The following is a 16,060-nucleotide window of genomic DNA, read 5'->3' on the forward strand; positions in this document are numbered from 1 at the left end:
AGAGAGAGAGAGAGAGAGAGAGAGAGAGAGAGAGAGAGAGAGCGCGAGCAAAGGGTGTTGATTATTTACAGATATAAGGATGTTTTGCACAGTGGCATAAATTCAACAAAGACAACAAAACAATGCACAGCAGTAAATGCATTTAATGTGCTTAGTGTCCACTTAGAAAACAACTCTTTCATAAAAATTGAATGCCTTGTCTGTCTGTTTATCTATCATCCATCCATATATCTTTGGTCAAAGAAAGTTTAGTTTGTTTACAGGAAACATTTGACTCTACTTCTTAATTTAGAATAGTTGCTTTTTCCATTTTTTTAAATGAAGTTTTTTTTTTTTTTTTGGTGCCACTCTATTTTTAAAACACTGAAAAAGAACTCTCTGTCTGTCTCTGTCTCTGTCTCTGTCTCTGTCTCTCTTTCTCCCTCTGTCTCTCTCTCTCTCTCCCCCTCCCCCAGCTTAAAATGCACTACACACTTTCTTGTCCATTCTCCAGGGACTTGATATTTGAAGTTACTTTCTTTCCACTCCTCTCCTGGAAACACCCTCTAAGGAGGTAAAACAGTTGAGCCTTCCTGATCTTTTATCTTTCACTGGTGCCAAATAACTATTGAGAGTTAAGAAAGAGTTATTAATCGTATATTTGTTTTAAAGAAAAGTTAATAATTTCCATGTATTGTCTTTAAACTCTTATAGAAATTATGAAATACAAAAAAATCCTGCATTGCTTCAGTAATTTACTTTCCAATTAAAGTGTCTTTGTTTATATGAATTGTAGATATTAATTTTTGGCTTCTTGATCTGGTTTTAGGTGATAATGCAGTCATTATTTTACCTTCAATCCCTGTGATTTGTAAACATTTTAGCTTAAATGACAGATTTTGATGATTTAGGGAATTTTTTTTAAAATTAATAGACTATGATCTTAACTTTGTGGAGCCTTTCCCCAAACCACAATTGAGATGAAAAAAAGAAAAAGCTGTTGTGTAAGGATGTGGTTAATCCAGCAGAAGCATAATGAATGCTGTGTGGATGGCTTTGTTTTAGCAATCATAGATATATCTTTTAAAAACTTCATTTTGAATGTCTTCAATAACAAGTTTTGTGTCAACAAAAACAATTAACAGCTAAACTTCATTGCAGATAAACGATTGAGGTTTGTAGTTGAACACCTACCCTTCAAATTAAGAATTGTAGAAGCAACATCTTTCTACCATAGCTTTAGATATTGGAGTATGCAGTACACCATCAGAGTAATCTAAAGACATTGAGATCTGGCTCAAGGCCAACCAAGTCTATAATAAAACCTGACTTACCTACTCAAAGACTTCATTACATTCCTTTATTCTATAAGCCTTTTCTTCTAAAAAAAAGAAATATATATATATATGCATATATATATACACACATACATATATAATATACAATGGTAGGGAGTCTGAAGCATTAATGAAATAATTGACATAATATATTATAATGATATTTTTAATATAGTAAACCCATTATGGTACCAGCACATTGTGTAGACAATAATGAGAATTAAATTCTCTTGTTCTAATTCTCGTGCAAGAGAAGATCTGCCCGTGAATCATTAAAACTTGTAAAAAACGATAAATTTGACTATATGGGTGTCTAATTTTGGGAAGAAAATGTATCTGCAGTTGTAAAATACCAGTCAGAGCTGTAGCTCCGAATCCCATTACAGCACACTGCTTCCCTCATCCCTGCAGCTCTGGTGCCTAGCACAAAACAAAGTTAAGTCGCTCTGGGGTGCCTTTGTGAGGCCACTCAGAGTAGGAAGAAGGAAACAAAGGGCATGATAGAGATGCAGAGGACATAAAGAAAACAAATAAGGCGTGAAAAAAGAGAGGTAAGGGGGACGCGAAAGCTAACCTACCTAAAGGGCCAAACACCATAAAACCACAATACATTTATGAGTTGGTCTGCAATCACCCCCATCATCACCATCTCTTTGTTTGATCAATTCCTAATGAGTAGAAGTCTGTCTACCCTTCTATAAACCCCTGGGCCTGAGGGAGGGGTGATTAACAATCTTACAGCCACAAAATCATTACAGATTCTTCGCCTTAGTGTGAGGGTCTTTTTTCTCATCAGTTACTGTATTCTCTGACTTCATGTCAAAGTGTTTTCATATCCTTCTGCAAGCAGCTTAAGAATTTGGGCTGGGCAGCCAGGGCTATACAGAGAAACCCTGTCTCGGAAAAAACAAAAAACAAAAACAAAAACAAAAAGCAAGCAAGCAAGCAAACAAACAAGGAATTTGGGCTGTTCCATGAAGCCTTTTTAGCAGTGGCCCACCAAGTCTGTTCTCGAAGTGGTCTGAGCCAGGCAGGGAAGGTATAATTGCAGACCCGATTGTTTTGCTCTTTCTAGAAGACCCTAGACAGCCCTGCTTCTCCCTAGGGTGGAGGTAAAACCAGCCCTCCCTCCACATTTCAGATGCAATTTGCAGAGGGCCACCTGTTTCTGATGTTAACCTACGTGTTCTATGCTCACACTGACAAAGTGAATTCAGGAGGCAACAACCTTGTTCACACAGCAGTCCAGTGGTCAGGACAGGGAATTTTACAACCATTTGGAAGGTTGCTTGCTTAGATGTTGCCAAAGCCCCTGGCAACACTAACCACACTCGAAGGAGTGAGAATTCGTCCCTCTAGCCTTCATCCCAATGGAAGAGTAGGAAAGACATCTTACAGCATCTGCCAGCTTGTTCTTCAACGATTCCTAGCCCGCCCCTGAGGCTCTGTCCCCGCCAGGTAAACCGAGTCTACTTGTACTTGGGTGTAGGGCCGCTGGCACTACTAGTAAGAGCCTTGTCAAAGGCCCTAACCCCTGGCACACCATGAAAATCAGTTCCACCTGGTTGAGTCCAACAGCGGCGTTTTCAAAAGCACCACAAACCCCTCCTACATTTGTTGTCAAATCACTTCATGATTCTTAGGCAGGCAGCGGATTCTACGCCTAGGAGAAGGGCTTAGGGGGGCCCCTGCCAGATTGTGCAAAATAAATAAATAAATAAAAAATAAAAAATAAAAAATAACCGGGGGGAGGCGAGTAAAGTGCTCGGCAGGAGCCTGCGCGAGCGGTGGATGCCCGCGGGCTGCCGGTGGTCCCTCTGGGAGCTCCTACAGGCTGGGTCCGCTCGGCCTCCGCACTCCCCGCGGCGGGAGCAGGCGACAGAGACTTAGGGAGTTCCTCTCTGCCTTGTATGGAGGGCTGCGCCCGGGCCGTCCCCGCCCGGCTCTGACGCCCGGCCCTCCCGCTGCCCACCCACAGCCGCCTCCCCGAGACCCGCCCGGGGAAGGCAGCCCGAGCCCCGCTCCGGCCACCCCCATCCCCGCAGCCGCCGCGTCCCCGCGCCGCCCCCTCCGCCCCCTCCGCCCCCGCCCCCGCCCTCTCCTCGGCGACCGAGGATAAATCAGGGAGGCGAGCGCTGGGAGCCAGAGCGTGCGGGCGCCGGCAGGCTGGCCGAGCTCCGTTTCCACAGTCGCCCTTGATGGCGGCGCAGGCGAGGCAGCCGTGGCACGGAGCGGCAGCCACGCGCTAGAGAGTCCGCCCGGCACCGCCCGGCCCGCCTGTGCCCTGCCCGCTTCTCCCCGCGCGCCCTCCGGCAGACGTCGGCGCCCCGGCTCGGTCCCTCGGCCGCCGCGTGCAGCTCCGCCGCCTCCGGGCCGGCAGGGAGGGCACTGATCTTCGATCGCGAAGATGGCTGCTGGCTGCCTGCTGGCCTTGACTCTGACACTTTTCCAATCCGGGCTGATCGGCCCCTCGAGCGAGGAGCCCTTCCCTTCGCCCGTCACGTAAGTCGGCGGCCCGGGTGGGGCTGGAGGCGGGGGTCCCCGCTCGATGCCGGGCGGGCTGCCCGTGGGGGCGGGGAACACGGCTGGGAGCCTCGGAGGCTGGGCCGCCCGGTGATGCGCTGCTGATCGCTGGAGTGAGCTCGGAACCGGCGTGCCTAGCCTCGGCCGGTCGCACCGTCCCAGGGAATGTCCGCCAGCCGTCGGCGGCGTCTCAGCCTGGTCTCCGAGGATGCTTCAAGCTGAAGACTGTAGCCGGACTTGGGGAAAAACTTTTGTAGGCATACTCAGCTCTCACCAAACCCAGCCAGATGAAAAGTTGGGTTTCCGTTAGGTATTTCAGAGTTAATTTCAGGCTGACCCCAGTAGCTTGCGCTTCTCTTGTATCTGGCTTCTAGGATGCTAATTGTTGTGCTGTCCAAACTCATTTAAATCCCAAATTACTAGGAGCGCCTGACAGCTTCCCTGGTTTCTAGCCAGCTTGCTCCCAGCAGCTGAGCGAGCTGTCCACCCTAGCGCTCACAGGTACTAGGACCACCCAAGCCAAGCTACTCAACCTTTTCTTTGAAACATCTAAGTGCCGACAGACACGCGGTTCCTGTTCTTAGAATGAATAGAACCCCTATTTTTTAAGGGTGGGACTGCTTCCCCAGTCTCTTGCAATTTTCCCTTATTTTTAACATTTCTAAAATAACTTTCAAAAAGAGAGAGAGAGAAAGAAAGAAACGGTTGCTATTCTAGAAATAGAGTGTTGAAAGGTAGCTATAGTCGCACGGCAGGAAGGGAATGCAATGCAACCATTCTCCACTCTCTTCGGGTGCAAGAAGGAATCAGAGTCAGTGGCACATATACATATTTTTAAATGCGCTGAATAGCGTATCTGGCATTCTGGGAAAGCATTTATTTTGGTTCTTGAAGGTACTTTAAAGCTGCTCAGAGTAGGTAGTCTAAAGTGGGTGAGTCACTTTAATGCATTTTACATAACAAAAACAAAGCCCAAGGTTGCCTTCCCGGCTTTTATGCTGCAGGGAATCACTTGCTGTCCTTTGTTGGCAGACAGCTGAATTCTGGAGTTTGGGGGGTTCACTAGAAGTGCATCTGTACTAGCTGGAACCCGACAGCTATTATTTAAGATTTGGCCTAGAACATTTATCACCTTAGGTGTCAGTGAATGCATCTAGCGATGCATGTTCCAGCCAGGAGAAAGGGGTGTCTAATATTTATGGCATTGATTTACAGTAATGTTCTCTTTAGATAATCTTCCATAAAAATGATTGCATATCCTTTTTGTTATGAAGCAAAAGGGTAAAAGCCATCTGTAGAGCTTCGTTTAATTGGCAGAATGTTCCAACTGTTTAATTTTAAACATGAGAAGTCTAAGAATTCCCTTAAGATGCTACAAAATCATCCAGTCTTATTAAGAAATCGTACTTTCAGTTATTTATATTTTAGTGCTTTTGAAGCTCGGCCTATTACATAAGAACTCGGGTGCTTCTCACCCATTTTGTGTCAAATAAGTTGTGGCTTTTAACAAGCCACATCTTTAACTTACTCAGAATGCACATTTTTAGTGTTGTTTTACATTGATTTGCCAATATTGATACTAATTGTGAAGGATTCTTCCTTCCATTAAGGAAAACAAAACACAAACAAACAAACAGCACTCAACATGTCACAGTCAAATACTGATGTAAAAAATCTTTCTTATAAGAACATCTGCAATAAATGTTTATCCAAAATTAAGTAACTATATTTTCCTGGTCAGATATGTGCTAAGGACATGAAGGAGATCAAGTAGGCATTTAAGATAAGAATTAGGAAACCATGTTTTCCTTTTCTTTGAAAGGATTTGTGCTGTTTCAAACAATGGAAGTATGAAAATATTTTCATATCATGTGAAATGTTATTTTATGGACTAAGAATGAACTTTATAGCCCAAAGACAGTGTCTTTACAGTAGTATTTACAAGGCTTTGGAAACCTCCCTGCTTCTGCAACGACTTATTTGTAAAGTTAGCAATTCTATCTTTGCAGGAAGGGTAGTAGACATTTGTACTTCATGTTAGATTTCAGAATAAGATGTGTGAAAAAAAGGTGGCATCAATCTCATCAACAAACAGTGCTGTTTGCTTTGCTTGCATGAAAAAAAAAATTAAATGCAGTATTTATCAAACTAAAGCTCAAAGATCATCTGGGGGAAGAAAATCAAGTTTATAAGAATGGAAACCAAAGACTATAACTATTATTGAAGGCCAATTATGATACTTCTATTTATAAATTTCTCAGAAAAATCATTAGGAAATTATTTGGTTTTGTTGGCAGTTTATTTTTCTTCAGCAAAAATAAAATAAAATGAGAAGTTTTTATCTTCAGAAGAGGAAGACCATGTCATTAACACACTGTAACATTAATTAGTTGCTAATTGGAGTTAGACGTGAATTGTAATTATAATTAAGAGGTTTTTTTTCCTTTAGTGATGTTTAACATGGAGGTCTTTGGTTTTGTTATAATAAACATATTACTCTAAATGCTAGATTTTTTGCCCTCTGTTTTAAAGAACATTCTAATACAATATATTCTTCTTCAGCAAAATACTAAGGCCATCCCAACTATTAACATTCAAGCAATGAGTTTATTTTCAGGCAAGAGAATTTTAATATCATTTTTATTTTTATGGGCTATCTATTTCTTTTGGGTATACTTTTGAAAGTAAGGTGTGAAACAAAATACATGATGTGCTAGCAAGCAAGTGCCTATTGGCACATGCTTTAATGGGAAATACAACATCTTCACATTATAGTATACATACATATGTTCTAATGGTGTTTCAAAATATAATTCTCAAAAAGGGAAGCTTTCTTTCTGGAAATAATTTCTTGGAACTTATGTTAAAACATGTCTATTAAAATTCAGGAACACATGCATGCTGATCAATATAGTAATGTTAATTTCAAATCTGTCCTTAATTTTAGAACCACTTTTAAAGTATTACAGTTCAAATTAAGCTTTTATCTTGGCTATATCAAAGTGCTATTCAGTGAGTGACAACCAGATGAAAGCCAGTTAGTATATGTAATTTGAATATATGGTCTAAATACATAACTAAGGATTTTAGTTATTTTTTAATAAGCAAAGTATTGCAAAAAATCAGTAGTTTTTGAGTACTGAATACCTAAAAATACATATTTTCCTGTTGTTATGTAGAAATATGGCTATGTCTGGATGTTGTGATGTTGGAATGGGTATTAAGCTATGCCATACATAAGAGTGAGTGGAGCAGTTATGCTTACTTAAACTTTCTGTTTATATTCTACATAGCATGTGGAAATTGCCATATTAAAGAATACAAAATAAGATAGTAGGTATAGATTCTAAAATGAATGACCATTAAACACCCTTTTCTCGATTTCTATCTTGTTCTCACAAGCCCTAACAACATGAGAGCATTGATTACTCCACAGGTGTATGATTAGCATATGAAACAATAGATGTAGTTTTCGGTATAAGTCGTAGCATATATAATTTGTGATTGTTTTATGTAGACATTTAAGTCAATATTTGCCTTGGCATTTCAGTGAGCATTAGAAAAACTGAACTAAAATCCAAAAATCATTGTAGAAAAATATATACAGGAATATAAGCTTATGGGTTATAAAGCAGATGTAAACAAGTATGTATTTTTCCTTTCTTCCAGTGGATTTTCTTAATTTTAATTTAATGAATATATGGAACACTAGAATATAAATAAAGCTGGTAGGTCAGTTTTGAAACACGTAAAAATATCATTACTCTTTTGCTTCCGAGAAACCTAAGTGTACACCTTTCTATTGTTTCTCTGATACTGAAATATAACAATATAGTATGTTTCTGTCTTTTCCTATAAGATGCAAGCATATAAAGTATTGTCTTCAAATTCATTATTTACTTTTAAAACATAAATTTATAACAATAAGCTATGTAGAATTTTGAAAATATTAAATATTTGTGCTCACAGCTTTCTTTTATTTAAATCATATGTTCTCTATAGTACTAATATACCAAATACTTACCTATATTTTTCCATATTTTTCAATACAAGTATGAATTCCTTGCCTTCTAGTATTTATCTTTGGTGAACTTTTAACTTTAAGCTGGAAATTTAAGTGGGTAAGATGAAATTTTTTTTTGTGTGCAATTATGCAATTTTAAATCTCCTTTAGTGTCTTTTACGTATAGATCTAGAAATTTCCACATAACCATATGTAGAATGCTTTAGAGAAATCAAAATTTGTTTTAGCTTCTAACGTATAATATTTTATTGTGAAAAATAGCAGCTTTCCATCAAATATGTTAAAAGAGATGTCTGAAATAGTGTGTCGGAGTCTATAAGCTGCTTCCTGTGGAGAACGAACTGTTCTGCTGTTTCCAGTCTGTATCTCCTTAGAGTGCACACAGTGCACTGTGTGCTGCTACGTCTGTAAGTGTGGCAGCCCAACCTTTTTTCACGACTGCCTATAACTTTCTCAGCCTCCCATGCAATTGCCTTCCTGAACCCTAACACTGGGCAGTGGTAGCCAACCATGGAGCCTATACAGGATTTACCTTAGCTTTTACGTGCACAAGACATGAAAATGGGAACATCATATTCATTATAGAGTTGAAAGAGAAAATGTCAATTCATAAAGTAATTTATACTGAAAAGGTAGGAAAGGCCACATTTATCTTTTCTTAAAAGCATCTAAAGATTTAGTACATAATTAGATTATTTGCCTAGTGCATACAGTTACAGTATTCTTTAATTATTAAATAATATTTTGTATGTTAAAATACATCTGCATGAATATATATTCATATATATGTATGCATACATATACACTGGATGATTTGCTAGATTTTTTTTTAAAAAATTGCAATGTAAGCTAACTCATATGGTCCATGCTTTAAGATTTCTGTTAATCTCTTACCATCTTCAAGGTTTAAATTTAATTCCAAGCATTAGAGTGAAATTGTATATAAAAACATCTTGAAAATGAAACTATTGCACTAAAAATCTTGACAACTTCTTTAAAAGGTCTATATATAGTAAGTAATTTTACCTTTTTATTTATGTATAATAAGTATCCCTGTTTATAAGAGTTAAATATGGTGTTATGATATTTTAGAAATGGAGACAATCCTGTGCTGGTTCAAAATATTATATAAAATATGAACTTATAGGTGTTCATGATAAGAGTCTTTCTTTTGTAGTGATCTAGCACATAGGAACCAATATTATTAGTCATTAAAGCAATGAATCAAGATAGTGGCCATTTCTTTCATAAGTTTTAGTATTTATTTGTACACATTCCAATAATCTTGTGAACAAGAAAACCATTGGCCTTGTGGCCTGAACAAACATATATATATATATATATATATATATATATATATATATGTGTGTGTGTGTGTGTGTGTGTGTGTGTGTGTGTGTATATAATATATATAAACATACACTTATATAATATATATAAACATACACTTATATAATATATATGTATACACATATATACATATATATATTCCTGATTCTGCATTATTGAGATTTACACATATGATATATATCACATATGAATGTATATTTTATATTAAATATCATTATTTGAAGTTCTCTTTGAATATGAATGTGGAATATTTCAGGCTTAATGTTATTTTAACATATGCTTCTGCTGATTTTTTTAAAGCCATATGCTCAGTGAATTAAAAAAATTAAGATGCATTTAAAATTCAGTATTGTGGATGCAAGAACAATTTAAATTAGAAATGATGGCATAGAAAATGATCATCTTTTCCATTTTAAACATATCAGTTTGAGGCTAATCTCACTGTCTAAGTTACTATTCCTGGGCAATTAAAATTTTACTATGGTTCTTTCCTAGTGTCTGATGAAAAATGATCCTAGCAATTTTGTTTCAATGTTATATATGGTTTCTTTTTCTTTCTGCCTATTAGCATACACTGAATATCAATCATAATTTATTGTGAATGTGGACATCCAATCAAATAAAAATGTTTTGTCCCCTCCCTGGGCTGATCATAACCAGCTCTGAAGTTCCTGTCTTTCTCACTTCAATCTCTGCTTAGTCTTTGCTGAGATTTTCGCCTACCCTCTAAGGGAAATTTGTGAGGGATTGTGACACACAGATAAATCTGTAGCACATAATTGACACTTCTATCAAAAATACCAGACAGTCTAGACAATTGTTCCTTTTGACATTTGCCCACACAGTGTGGGGATAATTAGAGGAACAAGCGGGAAAGAGCTAATAAAATTGTCCTTTTCTAAGGTGCTTACTGGCTGGCCATATAAGGGACGGCTGGACAATAATTCCTTATACTGAGAGTTAAAAGAGCTATAGCTCAATAAAATAAATGAGGTCAGACACACTGGGAAAATCTCTTGTTTTTAAATGGTGATCAACGGGTCTGTGATAAAAGAAACTTGAGGATCGAAGTTGAAAGTGAGGCAGAGAAAGGAGCCCTTAGATTTATGAGTTACAAAACTGCAGACTTTAGAAGTAGCCGCTAGTTATTTTCACTGTATTGTCATCTCTGGCTCATTCCAAATGTGGTCTTTCTTAGACTTGAAATATCATTCATGAAGCATGAGTTTCATTTTTAGAGACCTAAATATTCAGATATGAAAATTCAGTATAAGGAATACAGACATTAATAGTGTCTAGATCTTTTAAAAAGACATAAAAAATTTAGAAATTCATTTGTTTTTATGAACCTCTAGGGAAATGGTTCCTTGGATAAGAAGTATTAGCATGATATTTCATTTAAAGCTTTAAGAGTTAATTATCAAATAAGAAGCTCTCTAACAAAATTTCTTTCATGAGACTAAAAGAAACAAAATAACCTGTAGATGGTCCGCCTTCTAGGAGTGCACTCAAGACTATTTGGACCAATAAGTAAATAGTCTATTTCATTTTTAGAAATAGTTCTAATTTATACTTTCTCTTTTAATGTTTTCTGCGTCAAATGTTTTAACCTCAGATATAATTTAATCTAACAATGCAATTATTATTCAGTGCCAATCATGCACTTTGCTGAGGTACATCTTAGGAGTACAAATAGACACAGGGTTTCCCAATGAATGCCAATCACAGTTCCACCCTAAGCAGGAGATAGTGAAGGTGGAATGCATGAAAGCATGACTGAGTCAAAGGTATAACGCATTTTGAAACAGGATCTGCTAGGTTTTAGTCATGGCTAGGCAAGAAAATGTGCCAGTGGAGTGGTCACTGTTGGAGATGAGAAAGAAGTGGAAGCTAAGCTCTGTAGCAGGTAGATCTTGTTTCATTCCCCTGAGGAGGACTTGGCAAGTGTTGAAGGGGAGCTGACAGGTATCCTCACTGTATGATGCTGAGTTGTCCCATTTTGCAGGTATCTATTGGTTCTTAGCACTCTCTCTGTCTAGGGTTTGGACGCTGTTTTAGAATAGCTTCTAAAACCAGAAGAAAGGTTCATTTGTTTATTTCGTTAAGAATATTTGGTACCCATAATGGAAATTCTCAGGAGAGGTTTGGTGCATTGTTTCATTTGCAGAGAGGCCAAGCAGCGGAGTTCCATTAAGGATGTCAGCAAGTTTGTGGTATAAATGAACAGTTCAGTTGTGCTTGTGACAGAACATGGTTCCTGTACTTTAAAGGCAGAAGGGAAGTTGGCGATTTGAAGACAGCAAGTGCAGAGTGCTCTTTCTAGGAATTTGGGAATGTGAAGGAAATGAGAAACCTAGAATAAATTCAAAATAAAAAGGATGGATGTAGAGGATTTGGAATTTGTTAGTCTCAAGACCAGGGATTATATTAGGTCATTTGGAATTAAATTTTATAGGAAATACCTCATAGGACTATCCTAAACCAATAGTTGGGAAATGTTTTCAGATAGTGGTGGAATGATATAATTCAGTCATGTAAGCTGAAGTCAAAGAGATGCTAACAGATATGGGATAGGGAAGACTGGCATCAACATCACCACTCAGGCCAGCCTGGCTTCTCTGTTTTACCTTCTTCCTATTCTTCCCTGCAGATTGTTTTCATCTGCTTCCTGGGTATTCCTGGTATTTCATGATTATAATTACAAGGGGTCAAGCTTTCTTGACTGACTCATAGGAAGTCCAGAATCTTACTAAAATGTATCACCTAGGGAATAAATGGTTCAATAAGCCAAAGGGGATCAGATAGCTGTCTGTGTCTCAGTCATTTGTGAGCAGGAGATGGGATTTGGTAAAGGGACAGGCCTTGATTCTGAGCTTCTTCCCCCTCTCTTCCTCCTTCTCTTATGAAGTAACTTTTGAAACTTGAATGAGCCTTTAGAATTAGTAGATACAAATTTAATTTATCAGAGATACTTTCATGGGAGTGTTCCAAACTATACCTTCCATTCTGAAGAATTGACATGATTTGCCGCCCAGTGCACTCAGGTCAGTAATATTCAGACTCTGAGGTACCTAGCCTAAAGCACTTATTATTGTTCTTGGTAGTGACAGGATTCCAGCTTCTGATTGTATTCCCTTTGCACACAGAAACGTTTGACTTTGGTATATTTCCTGCACTTCTTTCTTGGGAGAGATTATCTTTTTGGCTGTGGTTTTCAGCCATGTCATTAAGTCTGATAAGCCTTTGTGCTTGTATAGTGGTTTGAATAAGGATGGGCATCATAGGCTCATATATTTGAATGCTTAGTCACCAGGGAGTGCCACTATTTAAAAGGATTAGAAGGGTTTGGAGGTTTGGCCTTGTTGAAGGGTGTGGCCTTGTTGGAGGAAGTGTGTCCCTGGGGGGTGGGCTTTGAGATTTCAGAAACCCAAGCCAGGCCCAGTGTCTCCCTCTTCCTCCTGCCTATGGATCAGAACGTAGCTCTCAGCTACTTCTCCAGTGACTGTCTGCACGCTGCCATGCTCTCTACTGTAATGATAAAAAACTGAAAGCAGACTTTCATATTTGAAACTATAAGCAACCCCCAATGAAATGCTTTCTTTTTATAAGAGTTGTTGTGGTCACAGCAATAGAACAGTGACTAAGACATGCTTGTGATTTAAGGATGAACATCACTGAATAGACAGATACAAAAACATAGTTCTTGGCAATTCAACATTTTTGTTTATAATTTTTTTTAGGCAAATGTTGGTGGTTTACTTCCCTGTTCTACTGTTTATAATCATCCTCCTCATGTTCAATATTCAGTAGTTTGCATTGATACAGACATTTATCAAAAAACCCAAGATGATAAATTTCATAAACTAACAAACCACCTACAGATAAAATACTCCAGCCAGGCATGTTCTTGGTCATCCCTCTTGGAGGCATCTCAGGTCTCCCAAAGATTTTGAAATTATTGGCAGCTACCTTACAGCGTTCCCTGACTTCCAAGTTGAATGAATGAATGGTTAGGATCGAAGCTGCCAACAGTTCCCAGCATTAATCTTGATCACATTGGTCCCATTACAGTTTGGAAAAACCACCCTTGTGGTTTGTGGCAAGAGGTGAAAAGCCTTAAGGGCTATTATTTCCCGTTTGTGATTTTACTGTTCCTTTTCCCCCTTCTTTTTAAAATTCCTTTCCCATGTGTATTTATGGTTTGAGCTATTCACTTTTTTCTTTGTCCATTTTTCACTTCTCACTTTTTTTCTGTCTGTCTGTCTATTTGAGACAAGGTGTTACCGTGTAGCTCATATTGGTCTTGAAGTCATTATTCTCTTGTTTCAGCCCCCTGAGTCCTGAGATTATAACTCTGTGCTAACACTTCAGCCTTATCTGAGGTAGTTTGGATTCTGTATTGGCTGTAAACACTACTGATGGATGTACACCCTCAGATAACATTCTAGCCAGGCATGTCCTTGGTCAACCCTCTTGGAGGCATCTCCGGTCTCCTGGCGGTCTTAGAATTACTACTTCTATGATATTTGAGCTCTTTCTCAGTTTCTGGCACTATAAAATCACTCCTGGTTTTCATGTTCAAATCCACCCTACCTTCAAAATAGGCCTTTAAGGTAAATCTTACTGTTTTGTCTTGTTCAGGGATGAGCTACTTCTTTGAAATTTGTTCTGAGCTCAAACTGAATACTGGGCAGATTGATTCTAGAGTTTCACTTTGACCTGTTCCTTGAGGTATGAGCATCCATTATCCCACTGACTCTCCCTGCAATGAAAATTAAGAGGTAAACAGAGGAGAAGAGACTTAAGTCTCAGCCTCTGTCTGAAGAACAAATATAATGTTCTCGAATCATGGTGCCACCATGGGGATCAACTAAGTGTGCTTGGCGGAACCTAGAGTACTTTTTAATGGTCAGAGTTTACTATTTGCCTGTTGCTTGCTTTTTCTGTCTTTAAGGGACCATGAATAAATAATTATGACTCAGTGAGCAAGATTATCATGCATTTGAACCATGAAAGATACAAAGGAATGGAAACAACAACAGCTTCCAACAGCCTTAAAACTGTCTCTTGAGTCATAAAAAGGAGACAGAGGTAAAAATGCTCTGCCACATGAGTAGAGCGAAGGGGAGGTGCTGCCTCCCTAGCTTAAGGAGAGAACTGAGGCTCAGAAACAGACCATGAAGGAAGCATAGCCACAGAGCCTTCAGGGTGTTTCCTTTTGATATTACAGCTAGCACCTGTTGTATGAGCAGAGAGCTCCAGGAGAGTGAATCTATTTTTAAAAGTTACAACTTTGTCACTGACTTTTATTATTTTTTAATTATTATTTTTAAATCAAAGATGTGAGTTTTTAGCTGCAAAGCAACATTTTCGAAATTTAAGAAAACAGGGCCATTCATGATGTTCATAGAAACAATTCCAGACAGTCCTACAAACAGAATGAGACTTCAGTCATCAGCAAGGAAGTCCACAAAGATCTGCCTGAAGGAGACTTCAAAATGTCTTTGTTGACTCAACTCATCTGGCCAATGGCTACTTCCATTCATGAAACTCCACCCAACACTTTTTCAGCCTTTCACAATGACTACATTACCTAGAAAAGAAACACTCAGAATTTCTGCTGTAAATTTTGAATTGGATGACTAGCAAAGACAGGTTGTATATTATGCCATGCATTATTAATTCCTCACCAGTGACCACTACTCCATGATAACACACAAGCAGCGAGTTAGTGAGTGCCACAGAACCTGCCTCTTCGTGATATTCATCTTGACATTTGCCACGGAAAGCGATGTGTCAAATTCTTATGATGTTTGTCACTTTAAAAATACCAACCCTTCCTTGCCATGGCATTATATTAGAATTGACTTAAATTTGCATCTGTAAAAATGTTAGGAGACTTGAACAAATGGGCCATGTGTAGCCACAGGGGAATGGGCACAATGAAGAATGCGTAGACTGCTGTAAAGCCAGCAGTGTGTATGTTTGGTTCTTTCTTCAAGCACTTGATTTTCCTGTTAAAATAGCTAGGGGAATTGAAATTAATTTTCATGAGGCAAAATTGTATTGTAGCGTGTATGTGTGTATGTGTGTGCGCGTGTGTGTATGTGTGTGTGTATGTGTGTATGTGTGTGTGTATGTGTGTGTGTGTATGTAGCCTGGTTCCCAGGAGATTAGTACATGGCTATAAAGGTCTACTGGTAATTGTTTAAAATGTGTAGTAATTCTCAATGGTAATAAATAAACATGGGGGAATGGTAACTCATCACCGAGTAAACCATGCATGATAATTAGATGAGATCATTCATTCTTTAAATTATCAAATGTGACACAGCCTGTCTGTGTAATATCTCAAAACCAGCTGAGTACTTGGCTGGAAATGACTGACAGCAGGGCCGTCTTAGGCTTGAAAACCTCCGAGTACATCCTGCTCCTTTATGTTGTTTGTTTGTTTTGTTTTGTTTTTTATTAGTTTGTTTCCTGCAAGTGAAATAGATTGTCCACTGGAATCAAATTTTACATTGCACAGAGGGATTTTAAAGCCTAGCTTCCATGGGCTGCTTAGGGGTTATTTTATCTTCTCCTTTGCTCCCCTAACTGAAGTGTGGATACATATCTGCTCACATATATATATATATCTGCTCACATATATATATGTGTGTGTGTGTGTGTGTGTGTGTATGTTGCCTATACAAATTATACATAAACTCTCATATGAGTGAAATTTATATAAAATAGTGAAATTTATATAAAATTTGAATGTTAATTCTGATGTATAGATGTTGAACAAACATTTAGAAGAGAGAATAAGACCATAAAAATGCAGGCAGTGGGGAGGTTGTGGAGA

The 16,060-nt window shown here is 38.5% G+C and overlaps 1 protein-coding gene across 6 annotated transcripts in view; it reads left to right on the plus strand.

The window, feature by feature from the left end:
* Positions 1–3,079: 3,079 nt before the first annotated feature.
* The window catches only part of Cacna2d1 (calcium voltage-gated channel auxiliary subunit alpha2delta 1), a 451,116-nt gene continuing 438,135 nt past the window's right edge, over positions 3,080–16,060 (plus strand). For 3 of the 6 annotated variants that reach the window (XM_031380027.1, XM_031380030.1, XM_031380032.1), the window contains exon 1: positions 3,080–3,818. In XM_031380027.1, coding sequence (XP_031235887.1) covers positions 3,724–3,818 — 95 coding nt within the window. In that variant the 5' untranslated portion in view covers positions 3,080–3,723. The remainder of the gene's footprint in view (positions 3,819–16,060) is intronic. The other 3 variants (XM_031380028.1, XM_031380031.1, XM_031380029.1) reach the window with 2 other exon arrangements.

The sequence above is a fragment of the Mastomys coucha genome, unplaced genomic scaffold, assembly GCF_008632895.1.
Source record: "Mastomys coucha isolate ucsf_1 unplaced genomic scaffold, UCSF_Mcou_1 pScaffold19, whole genome shotgun sequence".
Taxonomy (NCBI): Eukaryota; Metazoa; Chordata; class Mammalia; order Rodentia; family Muridae; genus Mastomys; species Mastomys coucha.